The sequence below is a fragment of the Pseudophryne corroboree genome, chromosome 8 (genome assembly GCF_028390025.1).
Source record: "Pseudophryne corroboree isolate aPseCor3 chromosome 8, aPseCor3.hap2, whole genome shotgun sequence".
Lineage (NCBI taxonomy): Eukaryota > Metazoa > Chordata > Amphibia > Anura > Myobatrachidae > Pseudophryne > Pseudophryne corroboree.
In genome coordinates this window covers 301805144-301825485 of record NC_086451.1, presented here as the reverse complement: position 1 = coordinate 301825485, position 20342 = coordinate 301805144, and the positions used below count along the sequence as shown (strand labels likewise).

Genomic DNA, 20342 nt, shown 5'->3' with positions numbered 1-20342 from the left:
ACACTTAACACTATAGAAAATGCACAGGTACTGGTTTAGGTTCCAAAGCCTATTAACTGTATTATATCTAATATACTTGTAAAAGGGGATAACAGTACAAATGATACACTACAATATAACAGAGACTTCCTAACCACAGAACTAAACAATAAATACAAAGGGACAATACTACACTGACCTAAATGCAATACAATACAATACTACCTAATACAATACAATACTAGCCTAGTCTAGGGGAGATATGAGAGAACAGAACAGGAAGAGAGAGAGAGAGATGAGAGAAATTGGCTCACAGAAAGACAATGATTACGGAGAGAAACTTACGCACAAAGGGTATGATCGCCTGCGCCTCGATATCCAGCTCCCGGCTATCAGCAGATAACCGTTGATGAGAGAGTGAGAGCTGGATGTGGTCGGCCTGCCTATTTATGCCCCACACACAATGCAATCTCCTGGTCCTACAATCCCATTGTCCATTGGCCGAAGGAATTCGGCCCTGCATCATAACAAAAGGTCATAGGGTGATTCATACAGGTGGGCTGTGACGATTTCCAACAGCTCAGGTGGGTGGGAAACTGGGTTTCCCGCCGCATACCTGAGTATGGGTAAATAATAGAAATGGACATAAACTTCTTATGTCCATAACTATTCGCACGAGCGATTAATACGCTCCAAACCAACACCGGAATATTGCTAATTAAATACTCTTCCGATGGGTACCAAACACTGCTGTATGATTCCTGTTAGACCCTTCGTACGATATAAAGAGGGATTCCTCAGCTCTGGGACATTGTATTTTAACCAAACTTTCAGAATCTATCAAAGGGACCATGATCTATAAACTACATTAATTGTGAAAATATGTAACGAATGAGTCGCACGCTACGACCACATAAACTCTACCGTAAATACGCATACCGCGCCTGCGAGTGCACGCTATTGCGGGTATGCGCCTCCACGGGAGAGCGTACGCACGCGCAGCGCGGACCAGTGTGCGGTGCAAATATGGCAACGTGCATTGAGACATTTTTCTGACTTTGACAGAACCTTCCTCAGGAGTGTGATCAAGAAGACGATTCAGCAACAATTTCAGCTCTCTCTCTTGCAGCCACCATAGCAGAGACCACAGTAGGCACAGCGACACCCACGAGATTAGTGAAAGCCCCTAGCGGAGGGATAGGTGAGGTCGTGTCAACGGGTAAGTACGGCACCATGCACTACACTGAAACAATTGTACCACAACAAGTTGTAGAATCTACACAGGAAGAGGCTGTTAGAATTGCTCCTGTAAGGGTAATAGCAGTTCCCAATGGAAAAACAGATGTGTCTGGAGCCACTCCCATAAGGAACATTGCCATGTACACTCCATTTTCCCGAATGGAATTAAGAACAATAGTGTCCGAATTTCCTGACCCCAGGAAGGATTTAGTTGCTAGCCAAAAATACATCAGGGATTTAGGTAACACTGTAGAACCCAACAACAAGGATTGGCAGATACTGCTAAGAGCTTGTTTACCTTCCAATGTTGATGCAACTCAGTTTTTAGCTGATTGTGCATTGGATAAAGATGTACCGCTTACAGACGTGTACAACAAGGATAATGTAAAAAGGATAAATTTACAGCTAAAAGAGTATTTCCCTGCCGTTGTTAAATGGAATAAAATATTTTCCATTAAGCAAAAGGAGTCCGAAACGGCAACAGAATATTTTCACCGGGCACTATTAGAAATGGCAAAGTACACTGGTATAGAAGACATTAAGACCAACCCAAACCATCGAGAAGTAGCAGTATCTGTACTGATGGATGGTTTAAAGGAAACATTAAAGACTAGGGTTCAGACCACGCAACCATGCTGGCGAGGTCTGTCAGTGTCTGGCTTGAGAGAGGCTGCTATTGATCACGACAGAAACATCACTAGGCACAGAGAGTCGCAAAGTGATAAGTTGATGTCCGTAAGTATACAGGCGCTGACCACAAGGCAGCCTGCGTATGTACCACCGAATCCTGTGGGTAAGGCAAGTGTAATAACATGTTTTTCTTGTAACAGACCGGGACACTATGCACGAGAATGTAGAACAAAGAATGTACAAAGATCTTTTCAACCCCCTAGACAACAACACAACACACGACATTGGGAGCAGGGTCCACAGAGGCGGAGTTTTGAGCCACATACAGGGGAAACAAAAAGATATCCCCCGAACAGAGATTGGCATGCCTCTGGTAGTTCCCAGCTAACTCCCCCACAAGTAGTTGCTGCCAATGGGATTCAGGGAGGTCAGCATACCCAATAGGGGTGTGGCCATACCTGTAATCTGCAGCCAGTTAAGTTGATTGCCAGTCTTGGAAGCGAACCAGAGATTGCAATCAATGTGGCTGGTAAAACTTTAAACTTTCTTGTAGACACAGGGGCGGCCAAGTCAGTGATAAATTCGACAGTGGGCATGAGAACCACTGGTAGGACAATTCCAGCCATGGGAGTAACAGGAGTAGTCCAGCACTACCCTGTTAGCAAACCAGCCGAGATTACAATAGGGCCTTTGCATACCAAGCATTCCTTTTTGCTGGCTGCATCGGCACCAACTAATCTCCTGGGTAGAGACTTACTATGTAAAATGGGTTGCGTCATTTATTGTACTCCTGAAGGTGTATTCTTGGACATTCCTGAGAATCACGCTCAGGAAGTACGAGACATGTTAGACTCCCCATCAAAATTAATGTCACATTCCATTATGACAAATAGGAATCCATCCCAAGTAGAAGAGATGACATCTCAGATACCAGAGTCACTTTGGACAAAAGATGGACAGGACACTGGATTAATGGCAAATGTAGCTCCAGTAGTTGTACAAGTAAAAGATGGTAGGATAGCTCCAAAAATCCCACAGTATCCTCTGAAGCCAGAGGTGGAGTTAGGAGTTTTCCCAGTAATAGAGCGCTTGCTACAACAGGGCATTCTAGTAAGAACGTCCAGCACAGCAAATAGTCCCATCTTCCCTGTTAAAAAGAGTGGGGGGAGGGGTTACAGGCTAGTGCAGGATCTAAGGGGGATTAACAAAATAGTGGAGAGTCAGTTCCCCGTAGTGCCTAATCCAGCTGTCATCCTAATGCAAATTCCTCCCACTGCCAAATTTTTCACTGTTATTGACCTCTGCTCCGCTTTCTTTTCGGTACCTCTGCACCCTGACAGCCAATATTTGTTTGCATTCACATACAGAGGAGTCCAATACACGTGGACTCGGTTACCCCAAGGTTTCATAGACAGTCCAAGTATATTTTCTCAAGCTTTGCATGATTGTTTACAGTCTTTCCAACCGGAGAGTGGATCAGTGTTGATACAGTACGTGGATGATCTACTACTGTGTTCTGATTCATTGGAGGCATCCCTGAAGGATACGAAACAGCTCCTGTTTCATCTTTCAGACACAGGTCACAAGGTTTCCAAAAACAAGTTGCAATTATGCCAAGCTAAGGTAAAATATTTGGGACACTGTCTAACACAAGGACTGAGACACCTGACCGCTGATAGAATCCAAGCCATTAGAGACATGACACTGCCACAAACCCAGCAACAGATCAGGACGTTTTTAGGAATGTGTGGGTATTGCCGTAATTGGATCCCAGGGTTTTCCATATTGGCGCTACCTTTGCAGGAAATGGTCTCCTCAAACAAACCTGATCGGATTTCGCATACAGACGAATCCGAAACAGCATTTGAGAGACTCAAACAGTGTCTAACGCAGGCACCAGCACTAGGTATGCCAGACTATGGGAAACCCTTTGAACTATACGGAACAGAAAGTGCTGGGTGCGCAGCAGGTGTACTAACACAAAAACACGGTGATGCCAGCAGGCCAATTGCATACTACAGCGCTCAGCTAGACACGGTAGCGCGATCCCTCCCCACATGCTTGCGTAGCGTTGCGGCGATAGCATTGCTAGTGACGAAAAGCGAAGATGTCGTGCTAGGCCACAACCTCACAATCCATACACCGCATGCGGTATCTGCCTTATTGAATTCTGCCCAAACCAGACACGTCTCATCAGCAAGGTTTACAAGATGGGAATTGGCATTAATGGCCCCCGTAAACATCACCATAAGGAGATGCAGTGCATTAAACCCTGCAACATTTCTCCCAGGTGTGCCTGGTCAGACACAAAGGGTGGAAGGTGAGAGTGATGGGGAAGGAGGATTTAATGCAAAGGAAGATACACATGATTGTATGGAATATTTGACCCAAAATTTTACCGCAAGGCCTGACATCAGTGACAATCCACTAGAAGATGCAGAACTCACGTTCTACACGGACGGTAGTTGTCACAGACAGTCAGACTCGGGAGACTTGTGTACTGGATACGCAGTCGTAGATGACCAAGACACCATAGAAGCGGAACCGCTAGGCCCACCTCACTCAGCCCAGGTTGCTGAACTGGTCGCCCTAACCAGAGCATGTGAATTGGCTAAGGGTAAGTCTGCCAATATCTACACCGATTCTAGATACGCCTTCGGGGTAGTCCATGATTTCGGAGCCCTATGGCGGCTCAGAAATTTCATGACGGCAGCTGGTACACCGATAGCGCATGCAGCTCACATAAAAAGGCTTCTAACAGCGATACAGGAACCCGACAGAGTGGCTGTTATCAAATGTAAAGCACATACATATAGTCAAGACCCAGTATCCCTTGGTAACAGCCGAGCAGACGAAGCCGCAAAGCTTGCAGCTGCTACCCCCACACGGACAGACACCACACAGTTGATGGTATTTAATACCATCAACACACAGAAGTTGTGTGAGATGCAGAATTTGTGTTCCACACAGGAAAGAGCAGTCTGGAAGGCAAAGGGATATGGCCAGGAGTCCTCAGGGCTCTGGACGGATGGACATGGTAAACCAGTGGCCCCCAGGGCATACCTTCCATGTCTGGCTGAAGCAGCTCACGGGCTGACTTATCTAGGCAAGGAGGGGATGTGCAAATTGGTAAGAGCATACTGGTGCGCCCCAGGATTCTCCTCTCATGCGGGTAAAAGAGCAATGTCATGCCTTACCTGTCTGAGAAAGAATATTGGAAAAGCAATACCTACAGAACCATCCCATATCCCACCTGCCGGCGGCCCTTTCCAAGTAATACAAATTGACTTCATTCAATTACCCCCATGTAGAAATTTGAAATATGTACTTGTTTGTATAGATGTTTTCTCGAATTGGGTCGAAGCTTTTCCAGCAGCTACAAATACCGCTATGTTTACAGCTAAGAAAATTGTGCAGGAATTTGTATGTAGATATGGTATCCCTAGAATCATTGAAAGTGATAGGGGTACCCATTTTACAGGTGATGTCTTTCAAGGAATGTGTAAGTTGATGGGAATTGATAGCAAGCTGCACACTCCGTACCGTCCACAGGCGAGTGCGAAGGTCGAAAGAGTGAACAGCACTATTAAAAATAAATTGAGTAAAGTAATGGCAGAGACAGGATTGACGTGGCCAGAAGCTTTACCCATTGTTTTGTATAGCATCAGAACCACTCCCAGGTCCCCTCTTAATCTGTCTCCTTTTGAAATTCTGTTTGGTCGACAACCGCATGTCATGATTAACCCTCAGGATGATTTGAAATGTAACAATGAAGTAACTGTAAAATACTTGATTAACATGAGTAAGCAGTTGAGGAATCAAAATGATAATCTGAAGTTGGTGATTCCTGATTTACCAGGTAGTAATTGTCATGACATTGAACCTGGGGATTATGTAATGATACGAAATTTTCTACGCTCAGGTTGTCTTATTGATAGATGGGAAGGACCATACCAGGTCTTATTGACCAGCACCACAGCATTGAAGGTTGAGAAAGAGACTTGGGTCCATTCATCCCACTGCAAGAAGGTTGCTGATCCCGAGAAGTCCCGTGACAAGGAACAGACGGTAGAGGTTGTATCACTGGAGTGTCTGTTCCAGGAGGACTGAGGCGGCACCTGAGCCTTGAAGATCGAAAGCAGCTGTCGACTCCCCTCTCCCTTTTATTGTTTTCTCCACTTCCCATCCCCTCTCCCTTAAAATTTCTTTTTTCCCCTTCTCATTCTTCTCTATTTCCTCCTCAAAGATGGACTTGCCCCAAGAGACTGTGATCCGGATTTTGATGTTAACCATGATGTTGACCAGAGCAGTCTGTTCCGGCGAGAGTACCATAGAGGTCGAGAGAGGTTCTGGAATGGGTTCCGATTATGATGATGGAGGCGTAGTTTTCCAAGATCAACCAAACCAACAAGCAAAGGCGAGTATCAGAAAACGATCCGATAGAAGAAATTGTGATGGATTGTTAGCTGAAGAAAATTGTATCTGTAGGCTCTGTGATAATCTGGTTGAAGATGGATGCATAAAGAAATGCCAATCTAGTTTTAATATCCATATGGACCGGCATCCATTGAGTGACTATCACTCTCTAGTGGGTAACGTGTTAAACCAAACAGATTGTTGGGTATGCTCTCAAGTACCTCAGGGTCACAGTAAATCAGGGCTAGTACCATTTCCTTTAATGTTAGGGGAGGTACTTGAGCTAAGTGGTGGGAGACCGGTGGACCGGAGGTTTAACATCTCCAGCCCTCCTAGTTTGAAGCTCCACCAATACCATGTGGATAGGTCCCTCTTATGTTTTAACATCTCCAATCCCAGAAAACCGGGAAATTGGGAAGTGTCATGGAGCAACCTTACCATGACCTTTTCACACAGAGCAGATAGAATGCCTACAGATACAGAGCTCGTACGCCACATAGCCAGTAGAGGAAAATCTTTCCGGTATCGATATACCTTAGGAAATAGGATTACTAGAGTTGGAGAGGTATCACCAGGATACTGTGCACATATCGTACAAACCGATACGTGCATTAGGCAGATGGAAGAATTAGGGTCAGGAGATTTCACCTGGAAGGTTTGTAACATGGTCATGTCCTTCTCCGTCCCATATGTTCTCCCCGATGATGCATATTTCATATGCGGGAGAAAGGCGTACAAGTGGCTTGCCCCAAACTCTGAAGGATTGTGTTATATTGGAAAAGTATTGCCTGAAGTGATGACTGTTACACATGACAAAATGAAGGACATACACCGTGGTGCCCAAGCTCCTTATACTCACACTCATTACGAGCACCGAGTTAAAAGACAACTGTCAGAAAGGTTAGAGCATCCGGCCTCTGATCTTATCCATGAATCCACCGGGATTCAGGTTCTGGTAGCGTTAGATTTCACTCGCACCGCTCGAGGTGTGATGAATTATACATACATTTCCGCACTCGCCAATTTGTTAGATAATATCACTGAAATGTATGATGACACGTTTAGATACACTGGAAGAGAACTTCAAGCTTACAAAACAGAACTAGTTCAGCATAGGATGGTTCTTAATTATCTTACAGCAGTAACAGGCGGATATTGTGTTACATTGGCAACACAGTACGGCATAAAGTGTTGCACGTATATCACAAATAGCACCGAGGATCCGGTAGAGGTCATAGACCAAAAGATGGACGATATTCTGCAATTAAAGTGGGAATTTCGTCGAAAACACAATCTCACCCTTGCTGCTGTAGGTAATGAGCTGACTGGTTGGGTGTCATGGTTGAACCCGCGAAATTGGTTCTCCGGTTTAGGAGACTGGGCTCAAGGAGTCATAATGGATGTTGGAAAGTTTCTCCTATGTATCTTGGGTGTCATTATATCGATTGGATTGATATTTAGATGCGGGCAGGCTTTAATGAGGTGCAAGCAAAGTACAAAAGTGATGAGCTTGAGGAGCGAGGAAACTGTAATTAACCTGGATTTGATTTATGACCCAATGATAGAAACCAGAATGTGATGAAAATGCGATTATACGGTCCGTTTCTTTCACCTGTTTTTCTGCTTTTCTCCAAGATACAAAGACCCCCTTGGACGAGGAAGTTGACGAGACGCTATACAGACAACAGACAAGCACCAAAGAAGAAGATTTGACAACTTTAAATATGGACACTTGATGAACTTTGCCATGGATCCCCAGTTTCCCTAGTATTTTTAAACTCACGCTAGCCCAACATTTTTTGTAAATCTGATGGCTCAGACAAAGCTATTTGCTCATGCCCAAGGAGCAATACAGCGCAAAGAAGACGACTCTCAACAGATACCGAACACAACTTCAACAACAGATGTACATTTCCCTGACATAGAATATCATTGCATTTTTCGTAAGTGTTCTTTATCTTCATCTCTACAACCCCCAGGTAACGACACACATAGACGATAGGGAATACAGGCACAGATAGCAGCAACCACATACCTCCCCCATTCATGTATCATCAACTAAAATGTGCATCCCCATTTTGTTACAACCACAGCCGAAATGAGCTCGGTAGAGTTTGACAGCCCATCCACAGACCTGTACCACAGGACAAGAAGGAATTCAAATGTATACTTCGCAATACCTCGAAGCTTGATTTACCACACGTACGGCACGATGATACATGACCCTCCAAACATGGACTCATACACACATGCTTCTACTTTCTCACTAGGTCATACCCTCTTCACACCTACTCCTCTCTTCTTCCTTACCCCACCATGGAAATCAATTAACCCCTGACTTACATTTTTCTCCTTAAATGTTTTGTGGCAGTTATTATTGACTGCCAAAGGGTGGACTGTCAAAGTCAGAAAAATGTCTCAATGCACGTTGCCATATTTGCACCGCACACTGGTCCGCGCTGCGCGTGCGTACGCTCTCCCGTGGAGGCGCATACCCGCAATAGCGTGCACTCGCAGGCGCGGTATGCGTATTTACGGTAGAGTTTATGTGGTCGTAGCGTGCGACTCATTCGTTACATATTTTCACAATTAATGTAGTTTATAGATCATGGTCCCTTTGATAGATTCTGAAAGTTTGGTTAAAATACAATGTCCCAGAGCTGAGGAATCCCTCTTTATATCGTACGAAGGGTCTAACAGGAATCATACAGCAGTGTTTGGTACCCATCGGAAGAGTATTTAATTAACAATATTCCGGTGTTGGTTTGGAGCGTATTAATCGCTCGTGCGAATAGTTATGGACATAAGAAGTTTATGTCCATTTCTATTATTTACACATACTCAGGTATGCGGCGGGAAACCCAGTTTCCCACCCACCTGAGCTGTTGGAAATCGTCACAGCCCACCTGTATGAATCACCCTATGACCTTTTGTTATGATGCAGGGCCGAATTCCTTCGGCCAATGGACAATGGGATTGTAGGACCATGAGATTGCATTGTGTGTGGGGCATAAATAGGCAGGCCGACCACATCCAGCTCTCACTCTCTCATCAACGGTTATCTGCTGATAGCCGGGAGCTGGATATCGAGGCGCAGGCGATCATACCCTTTGTGCGTAAGTTTCTCTCCGTAATCATTGTCTTTCTGTGAGCCAATTTCTCTCCATCTCTCTCTCTCTCTCTCTCTCTCTCCTCTTTTCTCTTATATCTCCCATAGTATTATAGTATTGTATTGTATTGCATTTAGGTCAGTGTAGTATTGTCTTCTTGTATTTATTGTTTAGTTCTGTGGTTAGGAAGTCTCTGTTATATTGTAGTGTATCATTTGTACTGTTATCCCCTTTTACAAGTATATTAGATATAATACAGTTAATAGGCTTTGGAACCTAAACCAGTATCTGTGTATTTCCTATAGTGTTAAGTGTTCACTTGAGCGTCGGTGACGCTCAAGCAGCTTTGTAGTTAGTCAGGTTACACAAGGTTGCACTTACACCCTGTATTCACATTAAGGTATTCAGTGTATTTCAATGGTATAAGGTTTTAACATAAAGGTATAGTGTTGTGAGCGTCTGCATCGCTGGTGACCTCCTCGTGGTCTCGAGCGCACGCTACGCTACAGCGAATCATTCCCCTAGACATAACCAATAACGTGTCCTGAGATCACTGGGCCGTGAGCGAACGTGACGCTTGAGCGTCTCGCCTACGGCTGAGCGATCGCTACGCCAATAGCGTACCATTACGGTACTTCTTAAGTAAACAGCGTACAGTGTTCTTAGCTTCATAAAGGGTTGTTTATACGACAAGGAATTTAGCATTGTCACTAAATATCCTGCATGTAATGTCGTATGCTACTTCTATTTATCCAATCATATGCTTGCACATATTGTATACACCCATGTTTCTTATCTATATAGTACGCTGTAATTTTTATAATAAACAGAGTAATTCTTAACCATTGACTCGTGTGTTTCATATTACGTTAAGCCTTGCTCTCACTGGTACCAAAGGGGCCATCATATCGAGGGGACATAAGCAGACCATCCCAACAGGGATCCCGGTCGCCATAGTAACAAATGCCAGGGAGAGTTTAAAGTACGGGGTAGGAGGTGCACTTGGCCATCCTGAGGAAGCCTGCTTAGACAGGCGAAACAAGTTGATTGCAGAGGCACCAACAACTGTCTGCCGGCAGACACTCGTACCTTTCTGGACCTGTGGCATTAAAGTAAGTCTATTCATGACATACTCTCGACTAAGAATGCTGTTTTGACCATAAAAATATGCTGATGCTAGTCAAGGACTAACTATTGCGGTGAGCAGAGCTATTTGGTCTAGTTGGGCACAGCCTATTTCTGGAAACACAGGACTTTATTTCCCCAGTTAAAACTCAATTTTTCCTGTTAGGAATGAAAACATGCTTGGAAATTGTTACTGTGGACATTTAAGTGAATAAACCGCTGAAATAAGCGTATCACTAATAGTATATGTTATATGTTGGTTTGTTTTTTGTCTTAAGTATACCGGTATTAGAATCACAATTATAATTAATTTTTATTGGATAGTAGAGTCAGATTAGATTCCTTTTTATGTGTTGTAAACACCATACTTTGAATAAAGAAAATATATTTATTTAAAAAAAAAACATTTTTATTGTATTTATTTATAAACCTGAATACCTTGACTATTATAGTGGGAAATATACTGATACACTTGAGAAACATAAGCGCTGGGAGATATTTTATTTTATTTTTTGATCCAGTTTTCAAGAGGCTAGTGGAAAGCCTCTTTTTTCTCCATAGCAGCTTTAACCGATCAAGTGAGGCGAACAAGCGCAGTCCTCAAATCCTCCCCTTTCTTTTTTACCACATCCACTCCTGACTGCAGAAAAAGCAGGAGACTTCCAAGATGAAATTCCACTGCAGAATATTATCTGCTCTCACACCAAGAGACATACTTCTTCCAGATACGGTGGTAATGTCTAGGCGTTACCCCCTTCCTGGCTTGGATCATAGTCGGGATGACCTTGTCAGGAATCACTCTCCTGGCTAGAATCAGCCGTTCAACTTCCATGCCGTTAAACGTAGCCGCGGTAAGTCTTGACAGACGAACGGGCCCTGTTGCAGAAGATCCAAGCGGTAGAGGCCACGGATCTTCGATCAGCATCTCAAGAAGATCCGCATACCAGGCCCTTCTCGGCTAGTCCAGAACAATGAGGATAGCTTGAACCTTTTCCCTTTTTATTCTTTTTAGAATTATTGGGATCAGAGGAAGTGGGAGAAACACGTACACCAGCTGGTAGACCCACAGAGTTTTCAGAGCGTCTACCGCCACTGCTTGTGGGTCTCTCGACCTGGATCAATACCGCTTGAGCTTCTTTTTGAGTCGAGAGGCCATCATGTCGATCTGTGGATATCCCCACTGATGTGTCAACCACAGAAACACCTCCGGGTGAAGGCCCCACTCCCCCGGGTGTAGGTCGTGCCTGTTGAGGAAGTCTGCTTCCCAGTTGTCTACTTCCAGAAGAAAGACCGCCGACAACACCACGGCATGTTTTTCCGCCCAGAGGAGAACGCTTGACACCTCTAACATTGCTTTTCTGCTTTTCGTTCCGCCCTGTCGGTTCATGTACGTTACCGCCGTCACATTGTCTGACTGCACTTGAATGGCCTGATTCCGAAGTAGAGATGAGGCCTGCAGAAGGGCGTTGTAGATAGCCCTGAGTTCCAAGATGTTTATTGGAAGGACGACTTCCTGACTTGACCATCTTCCTTGAAACTGCACCCACTGGGTGACTGCTCCCCAACCTCTGAGGCTTGCGTCTGTGGTTAGCAGAATCCAATTCTGAATCCCAAACCTCCGACCCTCGACGAGGTGAGAAGTCTGTAGCCACCACAGAAGGGAGATCCTGGCTTTTGGCGACAGACGGTATCCTCTATTGCATGTGAATATGTGATCTGGACCATTTGTCCAATAGATGTAGCTAGAAGGGCCTCGCATGAGACCTTCCATATTGAAGCGCCTCGTAAGAGGCCACCATTTTCCCCAGAAGGAGAATGCACAGATGCACTAAGATCCAGGTTGGCTTCAGGACAGTCGGAACCATCGACTGGATTACCATAGCTTCTCCAAGGGAAGGAACACTCACTGAGACTCTGTGTCCAGTATCATTCCCAGGAAAGGAAGCCTCTGCTTTGGTTCCAGGTGAGATTTTGGTAAGTTGAGAATCCACCCGTGATCCAGGAGTAGTCTGGTTGAGAGGCCAGTGCTGTCCAACAACCGCTCCCTGGACGGTGCTTTTATCAGAAGATCATCCAGGTACAGAAATATGTTCACTCCCTGTTTGCAGAGTAGAAATATCATCTCTGCCATCACTTTGGTGAATACCCTCGGTGCCGTGGAGAAACCAAATGGCAGGGCCTGGAACTGGTAGTGACAGTCCTGCAGTGCAAACCGTAGATAAGCCTAATGAGGCGGCCAGATCGGAATGTGAAGGTACGCATCCTTGATATCCAGAGACACTAGGAATTCCACCTCCTCCAGACCTGAGATCACTGCTCTCAGAGACTCCATCTTGAATTTGAACACTCGTAAGTACGGGGTCAATGACTTGAGGTTCAAAATCGGTCTCACAAAATCGGTCTTACTAAACAAGTTGGAATAATACCCCTTGTTTTGCAGTTGAGGTGAAGCTGGAACAATGACCTGAGTCTGTACCAGTTTTTGAATGGCGTCCTGTAAAGTTATACTTGTCTCTTGCGAAACTGGTAAGCCTGATTTTAATAATCTGTGAGGTGGGAACTCCAGTCTGTAGCCCTGGAAAATAAGATCTATGACCCAGGGATCCTGGCATGAACTTGTCCAGATGTGACTGAAGAATTTTAGTTGGGCTCCCACCTGCCAGTCTTCCAGGCATCGCGGTTCACCATCATGCTGACGGTTTTGAGGAAGCAGAGCTTGAGCTCTTTTCCTGAGAACCGGCAGTTGCTGGTTTGCGTGGTTTACCTCTAGCATCTATGGCGGCGGTAGAATAACCTCTGGCCTTGCCCCTAAACTTGGCAGTCCGAAAGGACTGTAAATTGGGACCTGAGTAAGGCTTCCTGACTTGCAGAAGGAAGATATGTGGACTTACCCACAGTAGCTTTGGAGATCCATTTGTCTAGTTCATCTCCAAATAAGGCCTCTCCTGTGAAGTCAGCAGTCCACTGGTGTAGCCATAAGCCCCTGCGTGCTGACACTGCCATAGCAGTAGTGTGTGCATTAAGCAAGCCTATGTCTTTTATGGCTTCCACCATAAAGTTTGCAGAGACCTGTATATGTTTCAGGAGTAAAATAATCTCCCCTTGAGGCAAGGTATCTAACCCCTCAATTAGGTTACCCGACCATTTGGCAATGGCTTTAGTAATCCACCCACATGCTATAGTGGGTCTTTGGGCCACCCCAGCAGCGGTATACAAGGATTTGAGTGTGGTCTCAATTTTACGATCAGCCGTGTCTTTCAGGAATGCTGCACCCCGGGACAGGCAATACAATTTTTCATGACAGCCTGGATACTGATGCATCCACTATCGGTGGATTTTCCCATTTTTTCCTATCCTCAGGAAGAAAAGGAAAAGATGATAGCAACCTTTTAGGGATTAAATTTCCTATCAGGATTAAGCCACGGTTCGTCAAACAGGGTATTTAGTTCCTTTGACACAGGAAAAGTGGCTGAGGATTTCTTTTTTTTATTAAAATAAGATTCCTCACTCTCCTCTGTCACCTTATCAGGGATATGCAAAACTTCTCTGATAGCCTCTATGAGAGCCTCTATTCCCTGTGACAGAGAAGCCTCCCCCACCTCTGAATCCATCTCCCCCTCCTACACATCTGACCCTTCATCATCAGAGTCAGACTGCAGGATATGGGCCAAAGTACGTTTTTGTGACAAATAGCAGTGGACTGAAACGCTGGTTTGGGTACTGAGTCTCTTTTCATAAACTCAGTCATAGATTGTCTTAAGTATAGCGTCTCTTTCTCATTGCAGGACAATTTAGTAGAAATATTGGAAATCATTCCCCTAATGGAGTCCAGCCATGTTGGCTCTGCCCCGCTAGCCTGGGAAGGTACACTACAGTGAGTACACAATAGTGAACCCTCTGGAGAAGAGGAACACTGTGCCTTACATGAAACACTCTTTGCCTGACATACTGTAACAGTGACAGCACACACACACACACACACACACACACACACACACACACACACACACAGGAAAAGGTTAAATGCACAATTAACCCACAAAGAGCCCTTCCAGGGAGACACAGAGAAAGTATGGAGCCAGTACACAGCGCCCTTACCGCTAATTTCAAGTTTAGCCAGGTCGCAGATTAAGTACCTAGGTTAGGGACTTAGTACACTAATAACCGCTCCTCCCTGCTGTGACCCCCTGGTACCAATATTTAAACTACTTACCTTTGAATGCATATTTGCCTGGGTATTAGTACATTAATCTGTGGTAATAGCTGTGAGATTTACTGACTACAAGGAAAATCTACTAGACACGACCTCCAGTCTCCCACAATAACATGGAAAAGCAGTACCCCCCCCCCCCTTCCTCCCCCAGTGTACTGCAGTTTCTGCCTACCTGCATTTTCACTTTTAAATCCACAGTCTAGGTCCCCTACCCCCAATTTACACTTTTAAGTCTCTTCTTTACGTTTTCATTGTGCAGAGCTACTATGATAATACTTTATTAGACAACTAAATAAATTAGGACAGCAAAATGGTATTTTGTAAAAATCTTAGTTATAAATTTAATGAATTATGAAAAAGATATACAAGTAGCATAAATACTAATATGAGCATTTAATAAACAAACACTTATGGACCATTCAATATACAAAACATATTCTCAAGAAGAGAGGACTACAAAATAGTATATAGAACATAGCAATGAAAAGGAGATGCAAGCTTGGTACATATGTAAACCACAGAGATTGGATATAAAAATGAAAATATATATATATATTTTATATATACACACACACAGAAACACAGGAGAGCAAAATGTCTGTCCTAATTTCCGTGATTTAACAGAAGTTTAGAACAAAAAATGTATTATGTGGTTTTGAAAAGTGCATAGAAAATATGAAAACATGCAGATGCAAGTCATAAATAATTTTGTGTGAAGAAGCAAATTATTTACTCATGATAAATTGCTACCAAGACTGAAAGGAATGACTGGGTGTAAAACAATTATTTACAGTAAATATTGCTAAGTTTGGAACACTGAACTGTGCTTTTAAAGCAGTAGGAAGAGCTAGGACATATCACGGGTTGGGTACGGGATCCCGCAGGTCAGAATACAGACGCCGGGATCCCAACCACCAGAATGCCAGGTAGGGGGGTGCGCGCAATGAAGCCCCTTGCAGGCTCGTTGCGCTCGCCGCATGTTCTATTTTCACTCCATGGGTGTCGTGGACACCCAGGAGTGGGAATAGCTGTGGCGGCACTGCCGGCATTATGGTGTGCAGGATCCCAGCGTCGGTACTCTGACCGCTGGGATCCTGACTACATCCCCATATCACATATTGTAGTACTGTGATTGTTTTAAAGTTGACCATATTCTGCAAATGTGTGCAACAGTCCGAGACATCGGATACTTACACAATGCGTTTAGATTCACCCTGTTTTACCATTTAACCCAGTGCCTGAAAAACAACCCAATAAAACTCATTGTGACTGATCTACTTCAGATAAAACAATATATATGAACTGTGCCCTGATAGACAACGATCTCAGATATATTGCGAAAAACACCCCATGACTTAAGCCTACTTAAAACCAGTTGATGCACATTTATACTGGTAAACTAGTATAGCTGCCACATCTAAGGATTCTCATAAATGTATAGGAGTTACATGCATTACACAATGGAAATGTGCATTATGGGTCTGTTGAGAGTTAGGAGGAATTAGCAACTTGGCAAAGCCATGTTACACTGGGGTATGGGACTCAAGGTTGACACCCATTGGTCGACATTGGGTAGGTCGACACTAGAAATAAGTTGACACAGCCATTAGGGCGACATGAAAAAAAGGTCAACATGATTTTTTTTGGTGTCTTTTTCTTCGTCAAGTGACCGGGAACCGCAATTAGTGCACCACGTCTCCTTGCATGGCTGCGGGCAAGGTGCCTCGCTCCGCTACCTCTGCACAGGTTGCCGTTCCCAATCGTAGTCCACGTGGATCGTAAAGTATGAAAAAGTCATCCCCATCAAAACAAAAAACGTAAAAAAAACCCTTATGTCGACCTAATGGCCATGTCAACCTATTTCTAGTGTCGACCTACCCACTGTTGACCAATGGGTGTCAACCTAGAGTCCACATACCGTTACACTGTAGGTGGGCAGATTTAAAATGTGTACAATTATGCAAACTTGGGAAGGGATGTGTCCTAGCTTAATTCTACTTTTCACTATAATTTCAAAGTTGCCTGGTATTTGTGTGCTACATGCAAAAGCAGAGAGTATTTCCCCAGCATTAAAAGAAAAAAAATTGAATTTACATCCCAATGCATTGCAACATGATTTGTTCATCAGCTACTATATGAATAGTGCACAGGTTCTCAAACTCGGTCTTCAGGACCCCCACACAGTGCATGTTTTGCAGGTCTCCTCACAGAATCACAAGTGAAATAATTAGCTCCACCTGTGGATCTTTTAAAATGTGTCAGTGAGTAATTAATACACCTGTGCACTTGCTGGGTTACCTGCAAAACATGCACTGTGTGGGGTAATGAGGACCGAGTTTGAGAACCACTGTAATAGTGACTATGCAATTTCAGACCCTACAATGTGACCCTCTGCTCCTGGGCTTTCCTCTTTTATACTTGCTTTCACCTGTGTTGAACTAGTTAATTGGTGAGAAAGGTGTTTCAGCACAGGTGACGGCAATCAAAAATTATATGGAGGATCCAAAAACAGAGCATTTTGTACCTAATGGAAGGGATCATGCTGGAGGGTCTGCCATTTAAGCCCAAGAGGTTGGTGTTACATTTTTTACACATGAAAGCAAGACATGTGGCAGTAATAAATTTGTGAGGTAAAAGGACTGCAGGGAGGAAAGATTTTCAGACGTCGGTGAAATAATCCTAAATAATTTTTGGCCCAAATCTTCCTCCTCTCATCTACTGTGAAAAATAGACTAAATGCGTTCTGTTCACACAGTAGAGGCATTTGTACAGGATGTTATTGCCATGTTAATGACACAGATAATCTATTCCCTAGGCTCACTGAGGTGACTAATTCCCAGTGCACTGATAGAAAAAGGACTGGAATAGGTAAATGATACACTTTTAGACATTCATCACTTCAAACATATACAGTGCATTCGTAGTATATGAAACCGTTTACTAGAAATGTACATAAACGTGTCCCTGGAGAATGTTTAGCAACATTTTAGCATTTGCTATAAAGTTTAACATATATGACAGTAATTAGAAAGTAGGTACACACATTTAAACTGTTGTATATTATTTCTTTGCATAGAACACAAATATAGCTAAGCACTGTAATGGAGTAATAGACTAGCGGTGTGATAAACCTATGAAAATGTGGGAACTCATGTATGAAATGTACAACAGTCATGGCACAGCACAGAATCTTATGTGATGGCGCTCTGGTCATCAACTTGCACCTGCTGCAGATATCCGCCACGCTCTTAAGTTTGCCCAGATGGTGGTATCTGTAGAATAGCTGAACAGTGCAAAAACAAATCTGTTGGTAGAGCACGATGATTGAAATGATATTAATCTAGAGGAGTGCGGACATTTGCTTGGTGAAATGGGAGTAGTCTTGAAATGTTAATGGGAAGCATTTTGAACCTTCCAGGTGGCAATACTAATTGAAAGGTACATACACTACAGAACAATGACCCGTGTAATAAATGCTGCTCTCACTCCAATGATTAATTGTATGCATAAATTAATCTAAATAGAGCATTCTTTTAGGAGAAAAACAGAAAAATATAATTCAATGTACGGGATGGCCTTATAGTGTTGGGAGGCTGGACTCCTAATGCAATGTCTTTAAACTTTTTGTCAACATGTATATACCTTGGAGTAATTCAATGGTGAACTACTGTGGTTTCTGGCGATACAGCATATACGGGGTCTTGTAGTGATGGGAGCCTTTGCACTCCCCTGGGCCCATTCCCCCGCTCTGATCTGAAAGAGGACATGCACGCCCAGAAAACACCCCCAATGTAGAATGCACCCCCAATGCAGAAATGCAGCCCATGAGACTACAACGACACTACCGGACCACTAGCTATTCTAAACTCGGATGTACCACTCTGCCCTGGACTATGTATGACAACATCTAGGTGCACAGGTAAAAAAAAAAAAAAAGTGTTAATTCGTGTAACCCTTCAAATCAACTACAGGTACGCCACTCTTTTTACAAACCCTCTTACCACCACACAGCTTCATAGGTTGCAGTCATTATGTTTTGCACAAATTTTTTATTGCTAATTTTTTGTTTGTTTTTTTAAGATCTTAAATGTACCTTTTTCATACATATATGCCTTTAAACAGTTGGGGGGGGGGGGGGGACAGAATACAAAATGTGATTGGTATCGGTGAAGTTCAGAAATTATGTTCACTGCACTTAACAAATTTAGCTTCAGAAGCAAAGACGTTTATGGCAGGCATGTCCAAACTGCGGCCCTCCAGCTGTTGAGAAACTACACATCCCAGCATGCCCTGACACAGCTTTAGCATTCTCTGACAGCAAAACTGCATCAGGGAATGCTGGGATATGTAGTTTCACAACAGCTGGAGGGCCGCAGTTTGGACATGCCTGGTTTATGGTTAGTAAGTTGGGGGGAAAAGGAAAACAATAGCATATATTTTTTTTAATAACAATCCAATTTACATGGTGCATTTTCCCAAAAAAACAGAAACCTTTTATTTTACACCAAGCCCTTTTGGTAGTCAAAAAGCAGCTTTTAAAGTTTTTAAAATAAAAAAATACTGTGTTCCTTTTCTCAAGGCAATTTACAGACAACATAAAGACATTTCAACAACTCATCATTGTTTTAGCTTTGTTCACAGTTAAAACCAAACAGAACATTTCTGACAGAACAGGACATGAGACATCTGTAACTACTGCACACTCTGGGGCATCTCACTCCATGCCTTTGCCTTCTTCTTTGCCAAGGAAAACCATGGTGGTTCATCTGCATTTTGTGGTTGAGAAGAGCGCATGTTTCTCCCAGGTTCCACCTGTACCTCTTCAGTTACAGCTGTAACCAAACAGGAGTTCAATAGCAATAAATACATAAAAAAAGTGTACCAAACGTGCATTCAAGGCATTAGAATATTCAGAAAACCATAAAAACAGATTGAACTACTATTAAATTTAGGAGGTCTAACAATATAAGTTTTTATAAAACCAAAATAATTATTAATTATATATTTACATTCATTGTTGTATGCATGTATTATTAAGCGCCACCTGGGTACATCTTTTAATCGTTTTGTGCTTTTCGAGGCTGGATCGCAATCCTCTTTCCCGAGTGGCTGCTGATATACATCTCTGTTAGCACTATTTAGAACAGCGCCTTAGACCACATTTGTTTTATTGTGTTTAACTTTAAAAAAAACGACACTTAAAAGATAAAAGTTTGTAAAAAAAAATTTTTTTAATAGCACGGCAAGGTCAGCTACTTCTAGTAAAAATCAGTTTGGTCAGTCTGACTGAAGTGTTCTTACAATGTTCTTTAAACATTTGTGAAAATGGTGTTTCATTTTAAACAATGATTCTTATAGTGCAGGGCCAAGCACCTAAGCAAGCCAAATGAAGCTTTCCACAGCTCTTGTGATTAATCCCTGGCCATCAGGGCTCACCATAAAAGTGCGCCCAACTCCCGGAAGACGCGTGGCTACTTATTCTGTTGTCTCTGATGGGTGTTGGAGAGGCTATCCTTTCTACACATAGGGCGGACTTCAGCGAAACTCTAAGACTTTTGGAACAGGTGGTCAAAGTGGGACTGTATTTGTTTGTAAGTAGGCCTGTATACAGCTGCCACACTGACACTTCT

General features: G+C 43.4%; 1 protein-coding gene across 3 annotated transcripts in view; it reads right to left on the bottom strand.

Annotated features, from left to right (window-relative positions):
• KIAA1210 (KIAA1210 ortholog) overlaps positions 1-20342 on the bottom strand; it is a 273066-nt gene that overhangs the window by 45025 nt on the left and 207699 nt on the right. For 2 of the 3 annotated variants that reach the window (XM_063937350.1, XM_063937349.1), the window contains exon 12: positions 19049-19544. The exons of the other annotated variant lie outside the window; for it this stretch is intronic. In XM_063937350.1, coding sequence (XP_063793420.1) covers positions 19405-19544 — 140 coding nt within the window. In that variant the 3' untranslated portion in view covers positions 19049-19404. Of the gene's footprint in view, positions 1-19048; positions 19545-20342 lie in introns of those variants that run through there. 3 annotated transcript variants of the gene reach the window in all.